At 46.1% G+C, this 16,010-nt stretch overlaps 1 protein-coding gene across 3 annotated transcripts in view; it reads right to left on the reverse strand.

The window, feature by feature from the left end:
* SV2B (synaptic vesicle glycoprotein 2B) overlaps positions 1–16,010 on the reverse strand; it is a 70,262-nt gene that overhangs the window by 3,666 nt on the left and 50,586 nt on the right. For all 3 annotated transcript variants that reach the window (XM_054168993.1, XM_054168994.1, XM_054168992.1), the window contains 9 exons: positions 13,748–13,928; positions 12,989–13,140; positions 10,938–11,071; positions 10,105–10,194; positions 7,490–7,600; positions 5,965–6,053; positions 5,036–5,200; positions 2,489–2,622; positions 667–867 (listed from right to left, as the gene is read on the reverse strand). In XM_054168993.1, the coding sequence (XP_054024968.1) occupies positions 667–867; positions 2,489–2,622; positions 5,036–5,200; positions 5,965–6,053; positions 7,490–7,600; positions 10,105–10,194; positions 10,938–11,071; positions 12,989–13,140; positions 13,748–13,928 (1,257 nt within the window). The remainder of the gene's footprint in view (positions 1–666; positions 868–2,488; positions 2,623–5,035; positions 5,201–5,964; positions 6,054–7,489; positions 7,601–10,104; positions 10,195–10,937; positions 11,072–12,988; positions 13,141–13,747; positions 13,929–16,010) is intronic.

Genomic DNA, 16,010 nt, shown 5'->3' on the forward strand with positions numbered 1-16,010 from the left:
AAGGTCATCCAGTCCACTCACTTGAGACAACATTCCCCCAGTACCTGGAGAGCAAGGTCTGAACCCTGGGGGGAAATGACAGCAGAAAGTCACAAAATAAGCACAAAGCTGATAAAATGATACTCATGTGTGGCACCTTGCCTGGCTGTGGTATAGTCACTTATTCTACCATATGCTCTCTGAAGCTGTCTGTAAAACCATTTGCAAGTCAGAACACCAAAAAAAAGAGGGAACTCCTGGACTGTCAAAGTAGCTGCTTCAAAGAAGCAGCTTACACAGAGGGCCATGGACATTGCCATCAACTCAACAGCACCAAGAGGCCCTGCTTCAGCTCTGCCACTGCCTTGCTGAGCACTGGATGAACACAGAAGCTTTGGCATAAAAGTCAAGATGAAAAAGGAAGGTGTCACAGATGCACAGAAAAGCAGGGTGGGGAGGCAGGGAGCAGGTAACTTGCCCACTGCTGCAAAGTAGATAATTTGCCTCACCCTTGAGTCTTTTTACCCTTCTGCTCCATTTGGCATGAGAATGACTCATCCCCACCTGAGCCAGCCCTGCTTGTATTGGTGTGTGCAGATGCAGTGAGACCTTCACACTGACCTTGGCTTCTTGCACAGTCATGCTCCCAGCCATGGCCTGCCCCATGCACCCATCAGCCCCACTCACCAATCATCTTTATTCTCCCTATCTTGTCCATGAGTAATGCTGAGATGATGTTGCCTGGCAGCACAGACAGGCTGCCTAGGAAGCTGACCAGGTAGATCAGGAAATCATTGTCCTCCTCAAAGTCCAAGTGACAGCCTTCTTTCTCCTTCATAAATGTACTGTTGATGAGCCTGCAGTTGATGAATTTGTGTTCGTAGAGATCTGCAAGGGAAAGAGTCACAGAAAGGTAGAATTTGGAAGGGACCCCAAATCTAGTCCAACTCCCTGCCAAATCAGGTAAACCCACATCAGGTTGCACAGGAACTCAATGTCCATGCATGTTTTAAAAGTCTCCAGAGTTAGACTCCAGCACCCTCTCTGGGCAGCCTGTTCCAGTAAAGCCTGTTCCTCAAAGTAAAGAATTTTCTCCTTAAGTTCAGGTGAAACCTCCTGTGTTCTAGTTTGTACCCATGGCCCCTTGTCCTATCACTGGGCACCACAGAGAAGAACCCAGCCCCATCCTCTTGACCTCCATCCTTCAGGTATTTATATGCAGCAAAGTCTTGATCTTGCTTGGCTGATCTTTTTTCATAGAGCAGCAATAGGAGTTAGGAGCCAAACCAAACCAAAGGTCTGAGAGGAGTTCCTCACCCCATGGAAACAGCCAGGGCGCTTTTGCTTTATTGCCAAACTCCAGCTGCAAGACTGGGGGTAAGCCTGTGCACCCCTTCTATTTGTGAAGTCACCAGGACCCCAGCATCCCCCTGCCACAAGGGCAGGCCATGCAGGTCTCTGCTTTCATGGCAGTATGGTTTGTTCTCTATTGGAACAGAAGTAAAAAAGGTGTTTTTTTCAGGATAAATGAATGTCTGTTTTACTGCTTATGATTGATCACCAATCACAGCTTGCTTAAAATGATGTTTTAAGCCAAATTTGTCAAGTCAAGCCCTTAACCTGCTGGGCATTCTGCCATGCCTTTAGCCTGCCACGGTCTGAGCACAGACCTTTGCATTTCCCATGCAGCAACTGATGACAACAGAAGCTATGGGATTAAAAACACTGATGGAGCAACCAGAAGCCTCCTTCTAAATGCATCATCCTCTTTTTTTCCTTTCCATCATCATCAATCTCAGAACACAGAATACAGAATAGAGAATTAACCAGGTTGGAAAAGAACTTTGAGATCATCAAGTCCAACCCATCACCCAACACCATCTGATCAACTAAACCATGGCACCCAGTACCTCATCCAGTCTCTTCCTAAACACCTCCAGTGATGGTGACTCCACCACCTCCCTGGGCAGCACATTCCAATGGCTAATCACTCTTTCTGGGAAGAATTTCTTCCTAACATCCAGTCTGAACCTCCCCTGGCACAGTCTGAGACTGTGTCCTCTTGTTCTGGTGCTGATTGCCTGGAAGAAGAAACCAACCCCCTCCTGGCTACAACCTCCCTTCAAGTGGTTGTAGAGAGCAAGAAGGTCTGCCCTGAGCCTCCTCTTCTCCAGGCTAAGCAACCCCAGCTCCCTCAGCCTCTCCTCACAGGGCTGTGCTCCAGACCCCTCCCCAGCTTTGTTGCCCTTCTCATGGACATGTTCCAGCAACTTTGTTAAATTGTGGAGCCCAGAACTGGACACAGGACTCAAGGTGTGCCCTGACCAGTGCTGAGTAAAGGGCACAATGACTTCCCTGCTCATGCAGGCCAGGATGCCATTGGCCTTCTTGGCCACACTACCCAGCACACAATCAAACTTACAGCACGCTCTATTTTATTTTTTTCTCCCATAATCTGACCAAATGGTTCCTAACTAGAGAGATGAGACTGTAGCAGGGATGCCCTTACCAGTGTTATAGAAGACAGTGGAGATGATGGTGCAGTTTTCAAAGAAGGTCTCAGTGGATGTCACATCCTCAAAGTAGCATTCCTCAAACAACGAATCCTCAAACCTCACTTCCTTGAATTTCATGCCAATGAATCTGTGGGGCAGGAAAGAGAACTTCACTCTCTGGCTGGAGGCATTTCCTACACTACAGAGCATGGAATGGGTGTTTCAAGAGACCTCAGAGCAATTTCTAAGGTCATTTACAGAGCAGGTGTTGCCTGAATGTGTAGCTGTCCTGCCAACTCCATGCTTACTTAGTTTAGTAGACAAAAAAGGGGCTGAAGAATCTTCACACACACCCCCCCCCCCCCCCAAGAGAGATGGACCTTGTAGGCTTTCTGGCAGTCTTTTTTTTCTATTCCTCAAAACAGCCACACCTAAGAAGACTGAGTGGACACAAAACCTCTCACATTCAGGGCTGGTCCATAATTTCACTCAGTGCATTGCATTTCCTTTGTGAGCTGACCTTGCTGCCTGCCTTATTCTGCCCCTTTCTCTGGCATAAATAAACCCAGGCTTTATCAGGAGCCCACTGAGCCATTCAGTGAAAGGTTTCTGACAGCTGTTTAAACTCAGAGTGATTTCTAAGTGAAAATGCAGTTGGGTTTCTAGAGAGAGTGGGGAGATTATCTGGGCTCTGCTTGTAAGCATCTCTGTTCCAGGACTATTGCTTATCGTGGAACCAAAGCAGACTACACGAAAAATAATCAACTGTGGCAGGTGATTGATTTCTCCTCTGATGGGAAGCTTGACATGTCTGACCTGCCTGCCTGCAGGATGACACAGTATTGATTTACCTGTGAAATTCTGCAGGGACACTGAGAAGATGCATTGGTTAATGCACAGGCATGTTTGGAAGATGTAAGGAGCGATTAAGAGCAAGCATTATTGCTCTAGTTAAGCAGGCCATGACTGTCACCAAACAAAAAGCCTTCTGACATACACCCAGGAACTTAATTGAATTGAGCACTTACAACAGTCTAGCATGATGGCTGTTTACACCATTAAATGAGCACTGCAGGGCTTCCTAACTGAAGCTACTAACAGATATTATTAATGCACAAACACCATGAGAAGACTATTCAAGTCTTTTGTTCCACCCAGGAGGTCTCATAGGTGACAGTAAAACTTAAGCTGTTCTGCATTTCCTCAGCATTAGCCTGTGATGTATTTAGTCCCCAAGGCTGTTAGAAGTCCTTTTCCTGCAGTTTGCTTCCTTAATATCCATCTTTAAAAGAGTCATAGAGCAATGGACTTGTGTTCAGTGGACTTTTAACTCGCAGCCGAGGGCTGGAGGGGAAACACAGCGACAAACGTTATCTTGAGATATTCTGTGGGCCTGCCCAATGAAAACTGAGCATCTGCTCCTGGCATAACATAGGAGTCCTCAATCCTTAAATTTGACCAACATCCACTTATGACCAGGCTTTGGCTGCTCAATAGTTAGGGGAATAGGAAGCATAAGGCTGTGTTTGCACCATCAAACAGCTTCTTGCTCCAGAGGAGGTCTCTGGAAGGACACAGGGACACGTGCTAGGGTCTCCCACCAACATCTACCAGATACACACCAAGGAAATGGAGACAAATCGTTTCTGAGGGGAGAGGAACAACCTGGCTGGGCAATGAGGCATGGTTTCACCTGTGAAAAGTAAAACAGTGTGTGCTTTCTGTACCACTTATCCTCACTTAGTGTAAGGCAGCTGGAGCAGCACCCCTCCTAGTCTGCCTGGGGAAATGAGATCCCCATGAATTTACATAGGGGGATTTTGTCACCCATTTTACTGAGCTTTAGAATAATAATAACAATAATGATAGCCTGCTCCAAATCACTAGGATCTATGTTGCTATGAATCATAGAGTGGCTGGGATCCAGGCTGGATGCAGAAGAAAAAAGGCCAGGCTCAGCTCAAAGAGAAGAAAGGAAACCTAGAGTAACTTCACTGACTTCAAAGCACAAGAAAGATGCCACACTCATCCTGTGGGGAGATGCTGGGCAGTGTGGGAGAAGCACACCAGTACAAATGGCTGTGACACAGCTCACACTAATGGGCTGCAGAATGGAGACTGGGTTGAGGCATGTCGAGGGAAAATAGGTTTTTGTAGTGGAAACGCAGCAGCGGAAGGGTTTCATAAGTGCTGGTCTCTACTGCCCAAAACCAGTAGATGTCAGTGTGAGCTAAGGAAACAGTCACCTCTGCACCCAGCCAGGTGGCTGCCCGGGGCCCTGCTCCCAACAAGGAGGGGCTGCTGGAAGCAGGGCATCTCTTCTTGCGGGGTATGGAGATGACAGTGGCTGAGGCAGTGTGTGAAAAACAGGATAAGGAGGATATCTGCTCTGTGGAAAAACGCCTTTGGGGTTTCAGAGATGCAGAGAGAGTGTCCAAAAGGGCAACACAGATGGAACAACAGTTGATGGAAGTGTTGAGAAAGAGAAAATAAAAAGAGGAAAAAAGCTTTCTGAAATCTATTTCAGTTCCCAGGCATTGAACCATGCTCTGTTCACTTACTTATCATTTCTGTACTCCCCATTTCTGTGGATCTGGTTTTCCAGGGTGAAATTAAAGGTGAAGTGGGACACTTCTTCCTCGTCGAAGATCTTCACTCGGGACTCATATGCCTCGTCTTGGAAATAGCGGATCATGTCAGGGAACCAGACAATAAGGCCATAGTAACTACAGCAGGACAGGAGAAATGCATTAGGGGTGCAAGATCCTGGCACTGCAGATACCACAGTTCTTTCCCAACGAGCTACTACATAACTTGGAGGTGTGTTCCCTTCCTGATGCACATGCATTTCTAGTACAAACTCTCGCTCAGCTCAGGCACAGGCCTGAGCTGTCTCCCTGCCTGAAACACACATCTGCTGTCAGAAGCATGTGGAGGCAATTTTGTTCGCTCAAAGCAGCACAAAGTATTTAAGTTTTAGTGCCATTTGGTCCTTGGCTGGAGAACACAGCAATGTGCTCTCCTTTCTGCCCAAGGGACCGGCAGAGTAGCAAGAAATTGGGAAACACTCTCAGGAAGTTTCCCTAACTCTGCAAGTGGGAGGTTTAGGAGAGACAAAAGTTACCTGTAGTTTAGATTTAGGCTCACCTGAGTTGTTTTTAGACTAAGGAACAGTTGAGAATCAGGTAGGGTTGTAGGGGTGGGGTGTTTTTTGTGTGGACAAGGTCAAATGAAAGGCCTAGAGATGAGAAAGTTGATGCACTATTGCCCTGCTGCCCAGTTTTCAAGTCTTGATTTGCCCAAAGCACCTTGCACTCTCCTACAAGCAATCATATTAATCAATAGCTTATAGGGAAGCAAGGCTTAGCACACAAACACCTCTTAAGGTAAGGCCAGGATTAATTTTGTATTCATTTCTTTAAATGTACAAATAACTCCTCAAACCCTGAGTGTTCTCTAATTTCTTGGAAAAGACAAAGAATTACCATACCTTAAGGCCATTGTAAACCAAACCACAGCCAGCATCAGTGTGTTCATCCTGTACTGGGCTGTTAAACAATATAGCACGTTGTCCCAGACCTGCAAACCCACAAGAAGGAATTAGCTGCAAGGAAAGCCTGGTAGACACTTGACAGATTCATTTCTGTGTGCATCATAAATCTAATGTCAGTGAAAAAAGAGCTCAGTGGGGAAGGTCAGATGTGTGGCTTCTATTCAGTGTTTGTTCAATATCATATTTATTGAGATAAATGGCTTGCAAAGAGGTCACTTATTCAGCTCTGTGCCAGGGTACTTGATATGAATTCTCTGTAAAGAGTTGGAGGGCATGAATTAAGGCTGGGATGATGCAGTATCTCTCCCACATTATATCATTAAATGTGGGTATGAGCCTGTTTTCAGGCCTTCAGACAACTTTGTCTTTTCAAATATATGTATGGTCTCAGGAGTGCTTTCAAATTGAGCTCCAAGGTTCAGTGAAGAGTAAGAAGCCCAAATATAGCTGGCACTTTGGGAGGGATAATGCAAACTGAGGTAGGGATGCAGCCAAGCAGAGCTGGAGGCAGGTCAGTGTCTGCTCCTGGCCAATATCTGCTCTTGACATCTTGAAGAAAATATTGCCAGGAACATGATGGGGTTTAAGCCCTCATGCTCTTGCCACAGATATATAGTAAATAGTATAGCACCTGCACTGTTATTAATTAAGACAGAGTCCTCTTTAAGATTATTCTCTTAGATTAGATCTATTCTCCCAGACTAGAAGATCTCTTCTCCTAAACTAGAAGACCTATCAAGATTTTCCAGGAAGTTCTGCATGGGTATAGGTAAGCAGCATAACATGTGTGAAAGGTTAAATTAGCTGAAGAGACACTATGATATTGTCAGCAGAAACAAGGAACAACCTTCTGAATCCACTGCATGTGGTAAATTAACTCAGGCTTGTGGGAGAGGGAATCAATATTTCTCTGCTCAGAAGAGAGTCAAGCTCTTGGGGCAGTGGCTCATGGGATAGGGATAGGGATAGGATAGACCAGACCAGACCAGGTTGGAAAAGACCTTCGAGATCATTGAGTCCAACCTCTCACCCAACACCATCTAATCAACTAAACCATGGCACCAAGTGCCTCAGCCAGTCTCTTCTCAAACACCTCCAGTGATGGTGACTCCACCACCTCCTTGGGCAGCACATTCCAATGGCCAATCTCTCTTTCAGGGAAGAATTCTTTCTAACATCCAGCCTAAACCTCCCAGCTTGAGTCTGTGTCCTCTTGTTGTGGTGCTGGTTGCCTGGGAGCTCTGCACAGCTGGACCTGCTGTGATCCCCACAGGGGTATTTTAGCACATGGCTGGCAGCGTGCAGATGCACACATCTGCATAGAAAGTGCAATCAGATGACAAGCCTCTGCAAACACCAGCAGGGCAAGAGTCAGAGTTTCAACAGAAAATGACCTGAAGCAACAGAAGCACTGCAGCTGGAAGCTCAAAGCCCCTGGGGGAGTGTTTTCCTTTCTCTTTACCTGTTTGAGAGTAGTCGTGATTCTGACCAGCCAGCGCTGGTACCAGGTCCCTGTGGAGCTCTGGATTTCAATAAATTCATCTACTTGCTTTGGAGTTTTGATATAGGAAACCTGAGAAAGAGAAAAAAATATATAAATAAAAATTGGGGGGGTGGAGGGGGGATAAAAACAAAAGAAAAATATTGGCCTTAAGTTTTTAGAGTTGGTCTAGGGTGACTTTTAAATTCCACTGCCTGCTGGGCAATGTTTCCAGCTGATAGCCCTTCCTATTTTTGCCTTACATTTTATCACTAACAACTGAGCAAATTACAGCCAGAGATTTTAATAGAGTCTTCCTTTCCTCCCTGTCTCCATCCTTTCTCTCTCTCCCCTCCCATGAAATATTTTAAATGCAGCACATCCACCTCAGCCTTCCACTGATTGGTTACTGTGCCTGTGTACTACCTTATTTCTCTATCCCTTGGGTTCCCACTAGAAATTAGGATGAGGTGACTACAGCAAAATATTATCTCCAAGATCAGCCACTTGCAGCCACCTCAAACTGTGCCCTCAGGCTCTCTTTCTTCAAAAATAAGTGGGAGGATGTTTCTCACTCAGCACCTCTTAAGCAGCACTGGCAGAACCCATGTGAGAAATGAATGTGTAGATGGGAACTTTTGCATCTGAGAATGCATCCTGTCATCAAGTGAGCTCACAGCACACAGTTTGCTTCACCCAAACAGCCCAAACTTCAGTGCTGAACACCTGAACTGGCCCACTCAAGAAACCTTAAAAAGTGGATCTCAGTACTTGCCCAGTGCCTTTAAACAAAGGACATGTTCAAGGAAACCAGAGCTGTTTGCAAATAGGAGAAGGAGGTGAAAATTTACTGGGTAAATTTCTGGGTGTGAGTGAGTGCCTTGGCTCTGCTGTGAAGTCTCTGTGTTCCTACTGCTGGCATCACTTAAATGTCAGATCTGGGAACTGAACCAGTACCAGCTGACTCACCACAAACAGGCAACTTTTGGCCTATCAGGAAGAAAAATAATAAAACCCATGTTCTGACAGTCTGTGCCACAGCAGCAGCACTCAGCATCTGCCCCTGCCAACGGATGTCAGTAAACCTTGCTTCAGCGGCGCAGCCTACCTCGAGCAGTCGTGACGCGGCTGGATGGAGTCATCACACACACACAGGATCACAGAACCCTAGGGCTTGGAAGGGACCTCAAAAGATCATCAAGTCCAACCCCCCCTGCCAGAGCAGGACCATCTAAAGTATGTCACAGAGGAACGCAGCCAGGTGGGTTTGGATTGTCTCCAGAGCAGGAGACTCCACCACCTCCCTGGGCATCCTGCTCCAATGCCTGGCCACTCTTTCAGTAAAGGAATTTTTACCTAATAATCCAATGTACAATTTGAGGCCATTTCCAGGTACAATTTGAGGCCATTTCCTCTGATCCCCACCTCTCTACAACCTCCTTTCAAGGAGCTCTAGAAAGCAAGGAGGCCTTCCCTAAGCCTCCTCTTCTCCAGGCAAAACAAGCCCAGTCCCCTCAGCTGCTTCTCATAATACTCATTCTCCAGACCCTTCACCAGCGTCTTTGCTCTTCTCTGGACACATAGATACTTGAGTTTCAGTCCTCTTTTCCTCCCACCACACATCAGGACTGCCCCAGCTCAGCTTGGCATTACAGCACAGCCAGGTAGAGATTTAAAGAGACAGTTTTTCTCACTTTTGCTGTCAAAGTTCACATTAGTTGAGTGGTTGGTAAACTAAAAATAGCAGAGGCTCATTAAGCTCCTACCTCAACCTGAACACTCAATTGTCATACACACAAACTTTAATTTCCTTGAAGGACCACATCCTGAGGGACCCTGTTTGGTAACAACCTTTCTGAACACGTAGCCTTGCTCTCCTTCTTGTTCAGAAAGCCATTTTGCACACAACCATATCTCCATCCTTTAAGAGCACGTGTCCCCTCATGTTTAAAAGCATAAATCAAGAGCTATTAATTGGCTGGCTCATCAGTAGTTTGCAAGTGAGTTATAACCATTTGCAATGAACCCAAGCATCCACCTTTTACCTGGTTTCACTCTTCAGGAAGAGTGCTGGTGTGACCTTTTGTTCACAACAAACAGCAGACCAATGAGTAATAGCCACTCATCCCACTTTCCCTTGGAGAGATTAAAGATTGGGTATGAGGCAGGTGGAGTTTGAGAAGCTCATTAGAGGGTACTTGAAGATTAATCAGAGTTTGATTAGAAGCCAGGCTGGAGAAAGGAGTGACTCACGTCTCCCACATGACTAATACCTCTCTTTGGCTGTAGTCTTTCAGAACAGCCCAAGTAAGCTCATGTATAATTGAAAAATTGCTGGTGTGTGCTCTGTAGAGTAACACCAGGAATGAAGAACACTCACTGCAATTCTGCTCCTTGGAAACACAGGCTGACATCCAGCTTGAAATGCACAACATGTATCTGAGTCCTTTGAATGACTGTTGGGGGAGGCTATGCTGACAATGTCCCAAGGAGGAACAAACTAGAGTTGTGCTGCACCAAGGCAGGTGTGCCCAGCCCCAAGGCAGGTGTGATGTCCAGCTCTTCTTTTCCCATGCTGATGGCTTTGTTAAACTCACCGTAAACACCTTCTCTGGCTCGCCCTTAGCCCGCATGTTGGTGTCATGAACTTGCTTGAGGATCATCCAGGCTTCATCATGTTTACCTATCTGAAAACACCCCCAAAAAAAGAGAGGAAAAGAAATGCTGGAGTTTCTAGCTCTGTAATTTATTGAACCACAGAGAGAAACCAGTTCTAGAGGATCATGATAGTGGAGATTCACACATATGGCAGTGGCTGTGTCAAATGCAAAGAGCTGAAGGCTCACAGGGTGCAGCATCTCTTCTGTCTCTGGTGGAAGGAGTTACCCTGAAACTACCTGAGGCAGCAGCAAAGCTTTAAAACCAGATAGAAGATGAGGAGACCTGGGCTCTAATCCCACACCTCCAATGATTTGCAGGTTTAACAGGAGCTAGCTATTGTCACATTTCACATCTGTGAAACAGGAATGAAGAATATTTGCTCAAGATGTCTGAGGTTTATGTATTTTACCCAGTGAAATGTACTCTGCCCTTTGTCTTCCACCAGGACTCAGCAGTTACATGCTCAAAGTCTGTGGGATGTTTTCAAAATGGCTTTGTTGGACTTCCAGTTGGAATTCCCAGCTCTCACCACCCTCTTTCTGTGGCACATTTGCCAGTGAAACACTTAACCATCATTGACTGACCCCACAGTCTGTAGTCTTTGGGGTTTAAGCCATCTGTGGAGTTGGTGCAGACATGTAGGAGTGGTTCTTCTTCTGAGCTGGTGCTATGTGTGTTTGACAGAACAGAGAAAGACAGACAGTGACGCATGAGGGACCAGCTAGCTTCTGCTAACATCAGACTGCAAGGTTCAGATGAATCATCTTACCTCCAGCAAAAACCTTGGGCTTTCAGGCATGAACTTCAGTGCCACCAGGGAGGCGATACAGGGCAGAGCACAGACAAGTACAAAGACTCTCCAGCTGTGGAAGTGGTACTTGGTTCCCATACTGAACCCCCAGCCTGGAAACAGCAAGAGCCATACAATAAAAACACTGACCAGGAGTTTTTTCTCTCCTAAAGTGGCTCTGAACTTGACAGCTCTGTAAGGACACTGGGACAGGTTGAAAGTTTGCTGTTCTTAGTACTGACAGCTCTTCGAGGCTCCAGAGCAAGTGAGATCATGTTCATTACAGAAAATGGAGCATACTTGCCCAGGCTCTGCCTTTTAAAAAGCCTCCTTTTATCTCTGAGGTTAGGTCTAGTGATAAGCACAGCACCATGCAGCTGTAGGCAAGTAAGGCTGGGGAAGGGTAGAGGAATCAGGGCCATAATTTATTGCTGCTGAGTGAGGTTACAAAACGTTTACAAAGGCTAAGTCTTCTCTGATCTGAAAGGCACATTAGAGGTGTCTCCTTTCCATCTCATACAGCAGACAACGTGGTTCACATTGTATGGAAGTGACCTAGGAAAGCAAGTTGGTCTTTTCCACAACTACTGAGCTGTGAATCAAACTCAGAAGAATCAAGACCCTAATCCTCCATTTGAGATTCCCCTTTTTCCTGCTTTTTTTTCTGGTATTCCACTGCTGAAGACTAGAAAGCAACAGCATGCTTCTTACATTGCCCTGTTCACCTTTCCTAGGCTCAGACCTCAGAAGGAATTTTTACATTTATGTATTTATCTCTTTTTCTACCACCATTTTTATTCACAGAATAAGGAAATCATCAAGCAATGTTTTGGGTGGGTTTTTTGTCGTTGTTGCTTTGGGGCTTTTTTCAGAGTCTTCATCTGAGTCAGTCTTGGTATTCTACTCATTTCAGAAAGTTCCAAAACTGTGGGAAATCAAAAAGGGGAAGCTGCAGAAGTACAACATCAAAAGGTCACCTAAAATATGAATGTAATTGGACTCAAGGATCTCAAAGGCCTCTTCCAACCTGGTTAATTCCATTCTATTCCATTCCATTCTATGCTATGCTTAAGGGATTTTTAAGGCAATTGTGAGTTGCAGATAATAGATTTGTTTCAACCCAACACCACAGCACAGAAGATTGCCTGTTCATCCCAGCAGTCTCTGTCTAATCATTCAAAAGCATGAACTATTCTGAGTGGACTTTAAACGTGGTAAAAATGGGTGAATAGTTAGGGCAGTGTTAGTTAGCTTTTCCCCATGGTCACTGTGGCCTGTCCTCATTTCTTTGAGCAGGATTTTGCAAACAGCTGCTGCTACTGAAGGAATTCATCTTTTCCAGATTCATCTTTTCCAGTAGATATTTGCTTCTGATGCTTGCCTAGGATGGGTAGATGAGTGTCAGGGAATACCATATGACATGCAGAGTTTTGCTTGCCAGAACAGGAGTATGTTTCAGAGCACACCCATCTAGTTTTTCTCTTCCACTTCCAGCCCTGGGCAGGGAACCCATTCCACTCCTGAACCTATTTAGATTAAGTCAGTTGTGACTCCAGCCCATCACATGCTGGGGGAAATTGGTCACCAGATACACAGCCCCAAGAGTGTGGACACTTGGCTAAGAGCATGTGCTGTCCTCACTGCCATCATTCCTAGCACCCAGCAATTCCCTCATTACTTATTTTAGGCAACTGGATCCATTTTTGCAGCACAATCTCAGCCCAATCCTCCCTGCATGCACTGACATTTCAAATCAGAGCTCAGGCTCTGGCAGCCTCATTCAAGGGTTGTATTTAAAGCATTTGCTGCAAAGCAGCCCTCCTCAGCCCTATTTGCAACCTCAGTATCAATCAATCATGCAGTCAATTTATCAGCCCTTTTGGGTGCACTTCAGGTATCTGTTATTTTTTAGCACTGTTTATTCTGGGATATGCAAGGACTGACTAATGCCACCTCTGTGTGTGGGGCTGGGGTAGCATAGTGATAGAGGAATGTGGTGGTGTTGAAAGTGAAGAGCACAAACCAGTTACCATAATGTGGGATGATGCTCCAAGCCATCGCTGAGGCAAAAATGCCACCCATCATCCAGAACATGCAGAGCCAACTCAAGTGTTCTCCTCTCTTCTCACGAGACAGGAATTCAGAGAAATAGGCAAACACAATGGGGAGGGATCCCCCAATACTGAGGAGAGAAAAAAACAGCACATAGGAAGAGTAAGAGTCGTCTTCAATGTCCCTGTAGCTAGGATTGCACACATAAAGAGGGAAGGTCATGCTCAGAGAAGTGAGACTGGTAGGAAAAATGCAAATCTATCTTTGGCTGTACTGGTCTCAGACATCAAAGATAAAGAAAGGTCTTTCTCCTGCTCTGAGAGCTGAATTTCCTGTGGTTCACAGAAAGCCAGTAATGCCCTGCTCTTCCCCTAGACATCTTTGTTGTGATTTTGTGATCACTCCCCTCAGGGAGGGGAAATACAGACAGGTGGTGGGAACTGATGAGGGTCTTACAGGAAGCCCTGAAAGTCAGATGGGCATTTGTCAGTCTCTCTCACCTTTCTGCACGATTTGGGATGTACCAGGAGAATGTCAATGCCCAAACTTTCCTCCCACTAAGACTTCAATGTTCAAGAGATGCAAAGCAACCACACATGCTAAACAGCACTGTCACCCCAGCTTGGTACCAGAGATGAAACTCCTGAGCAGCCTTCCTTCTCTCACCCCATACCCCTAAACTGCTGAGCTGTGATGGGCCTTCTCCAGGACATGAGGTGGATTCACCAGTTACCCACCCGAGGCCTGAGATAAGGCGGCAGAAGAGGAAGAATCCGTATCCCTGGACAAAGGAGGAGAGGAGTGCAAAGGCAGCATTGATTGCAAGTGATATCATGAGGCATTTCTTTCTTCCCAGTTTATCAGCGAGGCCACCCAGCAGAACAGCTCCCACCATCATCCCTAGGTAGACTATCAAGCCTAGAAGGGAGAAAGGAGACAGTAAGTTTGGTGAGTGGAAATGGCATGCAGTGCAGAAGCAGATCTTAAAGCGTTCATGTGGCAGCTATGCAAGGAACTAGAGAGACTTCCATCCTCCCCAGATCAGCTGTGTCAGGTGCCAGAAACTCTATCTGCTGGTGGAACCTGATTTTTCCATGTTGTGCCCATAGGCTTGCATCATTCCCTGCAGTGCAGGCATACCCTCATTTGACCAGCCCCACATCTTTCTTCCCCAGCCTCGCTGCTCGCACATCCCCTGCACGTAAGCAATGGCCAGACATAAGCAGCTTAGGACGCACGTGTCCCAGCTGTGTGCTACCAATGATACACCAGAAGTCTGATGTCTTAACTCCACTGACCCCTCCCTGAGAGCAGTGGGACTGAGAATGTGTAGGGAGGAGGCTGTGTCTGGTTGCTGTTTGTGCTCAGAAAGCTGTGAGAGCAGAGAGGCTGTTAAGGCACGGCCAAATGTCTTTGCAGGTTAGTATCCTACCCCTGCTTCCTTTGCACTCATCTCTCCCTCTCTGCTTTCCCTAGCTTTATTTGAAAGGTTCAGCCTGTTCCTAAGACTTGCCTTGTGTAGCACAGCTACTTCCTTTGCTACTGAGCCAAGATCTGGCATCTAACCAGAGGACAACTTACAGAAAAGAGCACAGCTTTGATCTGAATATTTCAGGAGAAGGGAGAACCTACTGCCTGTCTTGACAGTTTGCTCTATGGAGTTAACATTCTCATTCTTCAGAGAAAAAGCTTCCTCTTGTTAACTTGACTTCATTTTACCTTCTACCCTCAGTTTCTCAAAAGGCAGTTTCAGTGACTGCATTTAGAGCCAGGTTGAATTAGAGGGAATGGCTTTCTTCTCCAAACAGGCTCCTGCTACCCAGCTCACTATATGCTTGCAACTTACGCCTAGAAAAAGGTGAGAGTTGCCCTTGGCTCTTCTCCTGACACTGCCACCAGAAGGGCCACCTATTACACTGCCTTTTCCTTTATACAGGTACCAGAATAAATAGCCCTAATTACTAGTGCTCAAAGGTCCAGGAATAAGGAATATTTTATTTATTTGTTCCATTTACTTTCCCAACATAGATACTTCAGAGAGCAATAGCCTCAGAAAGAGCCACAAGCTGTGGTCCCTTTGCTGGCAGGACCTCTTCTGTCAAACACATCCCTTGAGATACAAGGTGCTGATGAGTAGTTTTTGTGCAGTTCATTAATGTTTAAACAAGACAGTAAGTCTGGTGGCTGAAGGCTGTTCTGTGCCATCCCACAAAGCTAGCTGAGGACTGATGCAGAGAGTTACACTTGGCAGCAGATTCTGCCTTCCTTTGATTGCAAATGCCTCACTGGTTCTGAAATGCATTACTAAATGAAAAGCTATGCAGCAGAGATCCGTGGCAGCACTGGAGGGATGCTTGCCTCACACTGACCAGAAATGGAACATTTTAGACTTCTGCAGTCTCCCCTGTCCCACAGCAGGGTGTGGGGGTCACCTCTCTGTGAACAGTTCTGCTTTCTTTTCTATTGATGGGATGTCTAACAGGCAATGAGGATTTTGTGTGTCAAAGGCAAAAAAAGCCTGTTCTTGCTCCATAACCACCTTTGTACCACAGCTGGGGCACAGGATTTTGCCAGCTCAGTTGTCCCTCTGCCATAGGCACATGGCTCTGTGCCATACTCTTTTGCCCTGCCACCCTGACCCATGCTGTCCTGGTGATTAGGTGATCTGAAGGCGTGTAAAGGTTTCAGATACCGATCTGCAGCCATCAGAGAAGTACACATCTGAGAACCTGGGATCACTTTCTCTTTTGACTTTGGCCTCCTGCTTGTTTGCTGAAGTTCAAATTACAAGGGACAGCTGAAGCCAAACCTGTTTCAGTCCAAAATCTTTCTGAAGGAAGACTCTTAATGCAATGCTGTAGGACTTAATGCTTTTACCCTGGCTCCTGAGCCTTATTTAATGGAACAGCTCTGATTGCAGCCAGCAAACAGAAGAGATGCTGCACCCTGTGTCTACTCACTGGTGCCTGGCAGCCACCCATCTGACAGCGAGTCCTGCCA

Source organism: Dryobates pubescens, chromosome 17 (assembly GCF_014839835.1).
Source record: "Dryobates pubescens isolate bDryPub1 chromosome 17, bDryPub1.pri, whole genome shotgun sequence".
Classification (NCBI taxonomy): Eukaryota; Metazoa; Chordata; class Aves; order Piciformes; family Picidae; genus Dryobates; species Dryobates pubescens.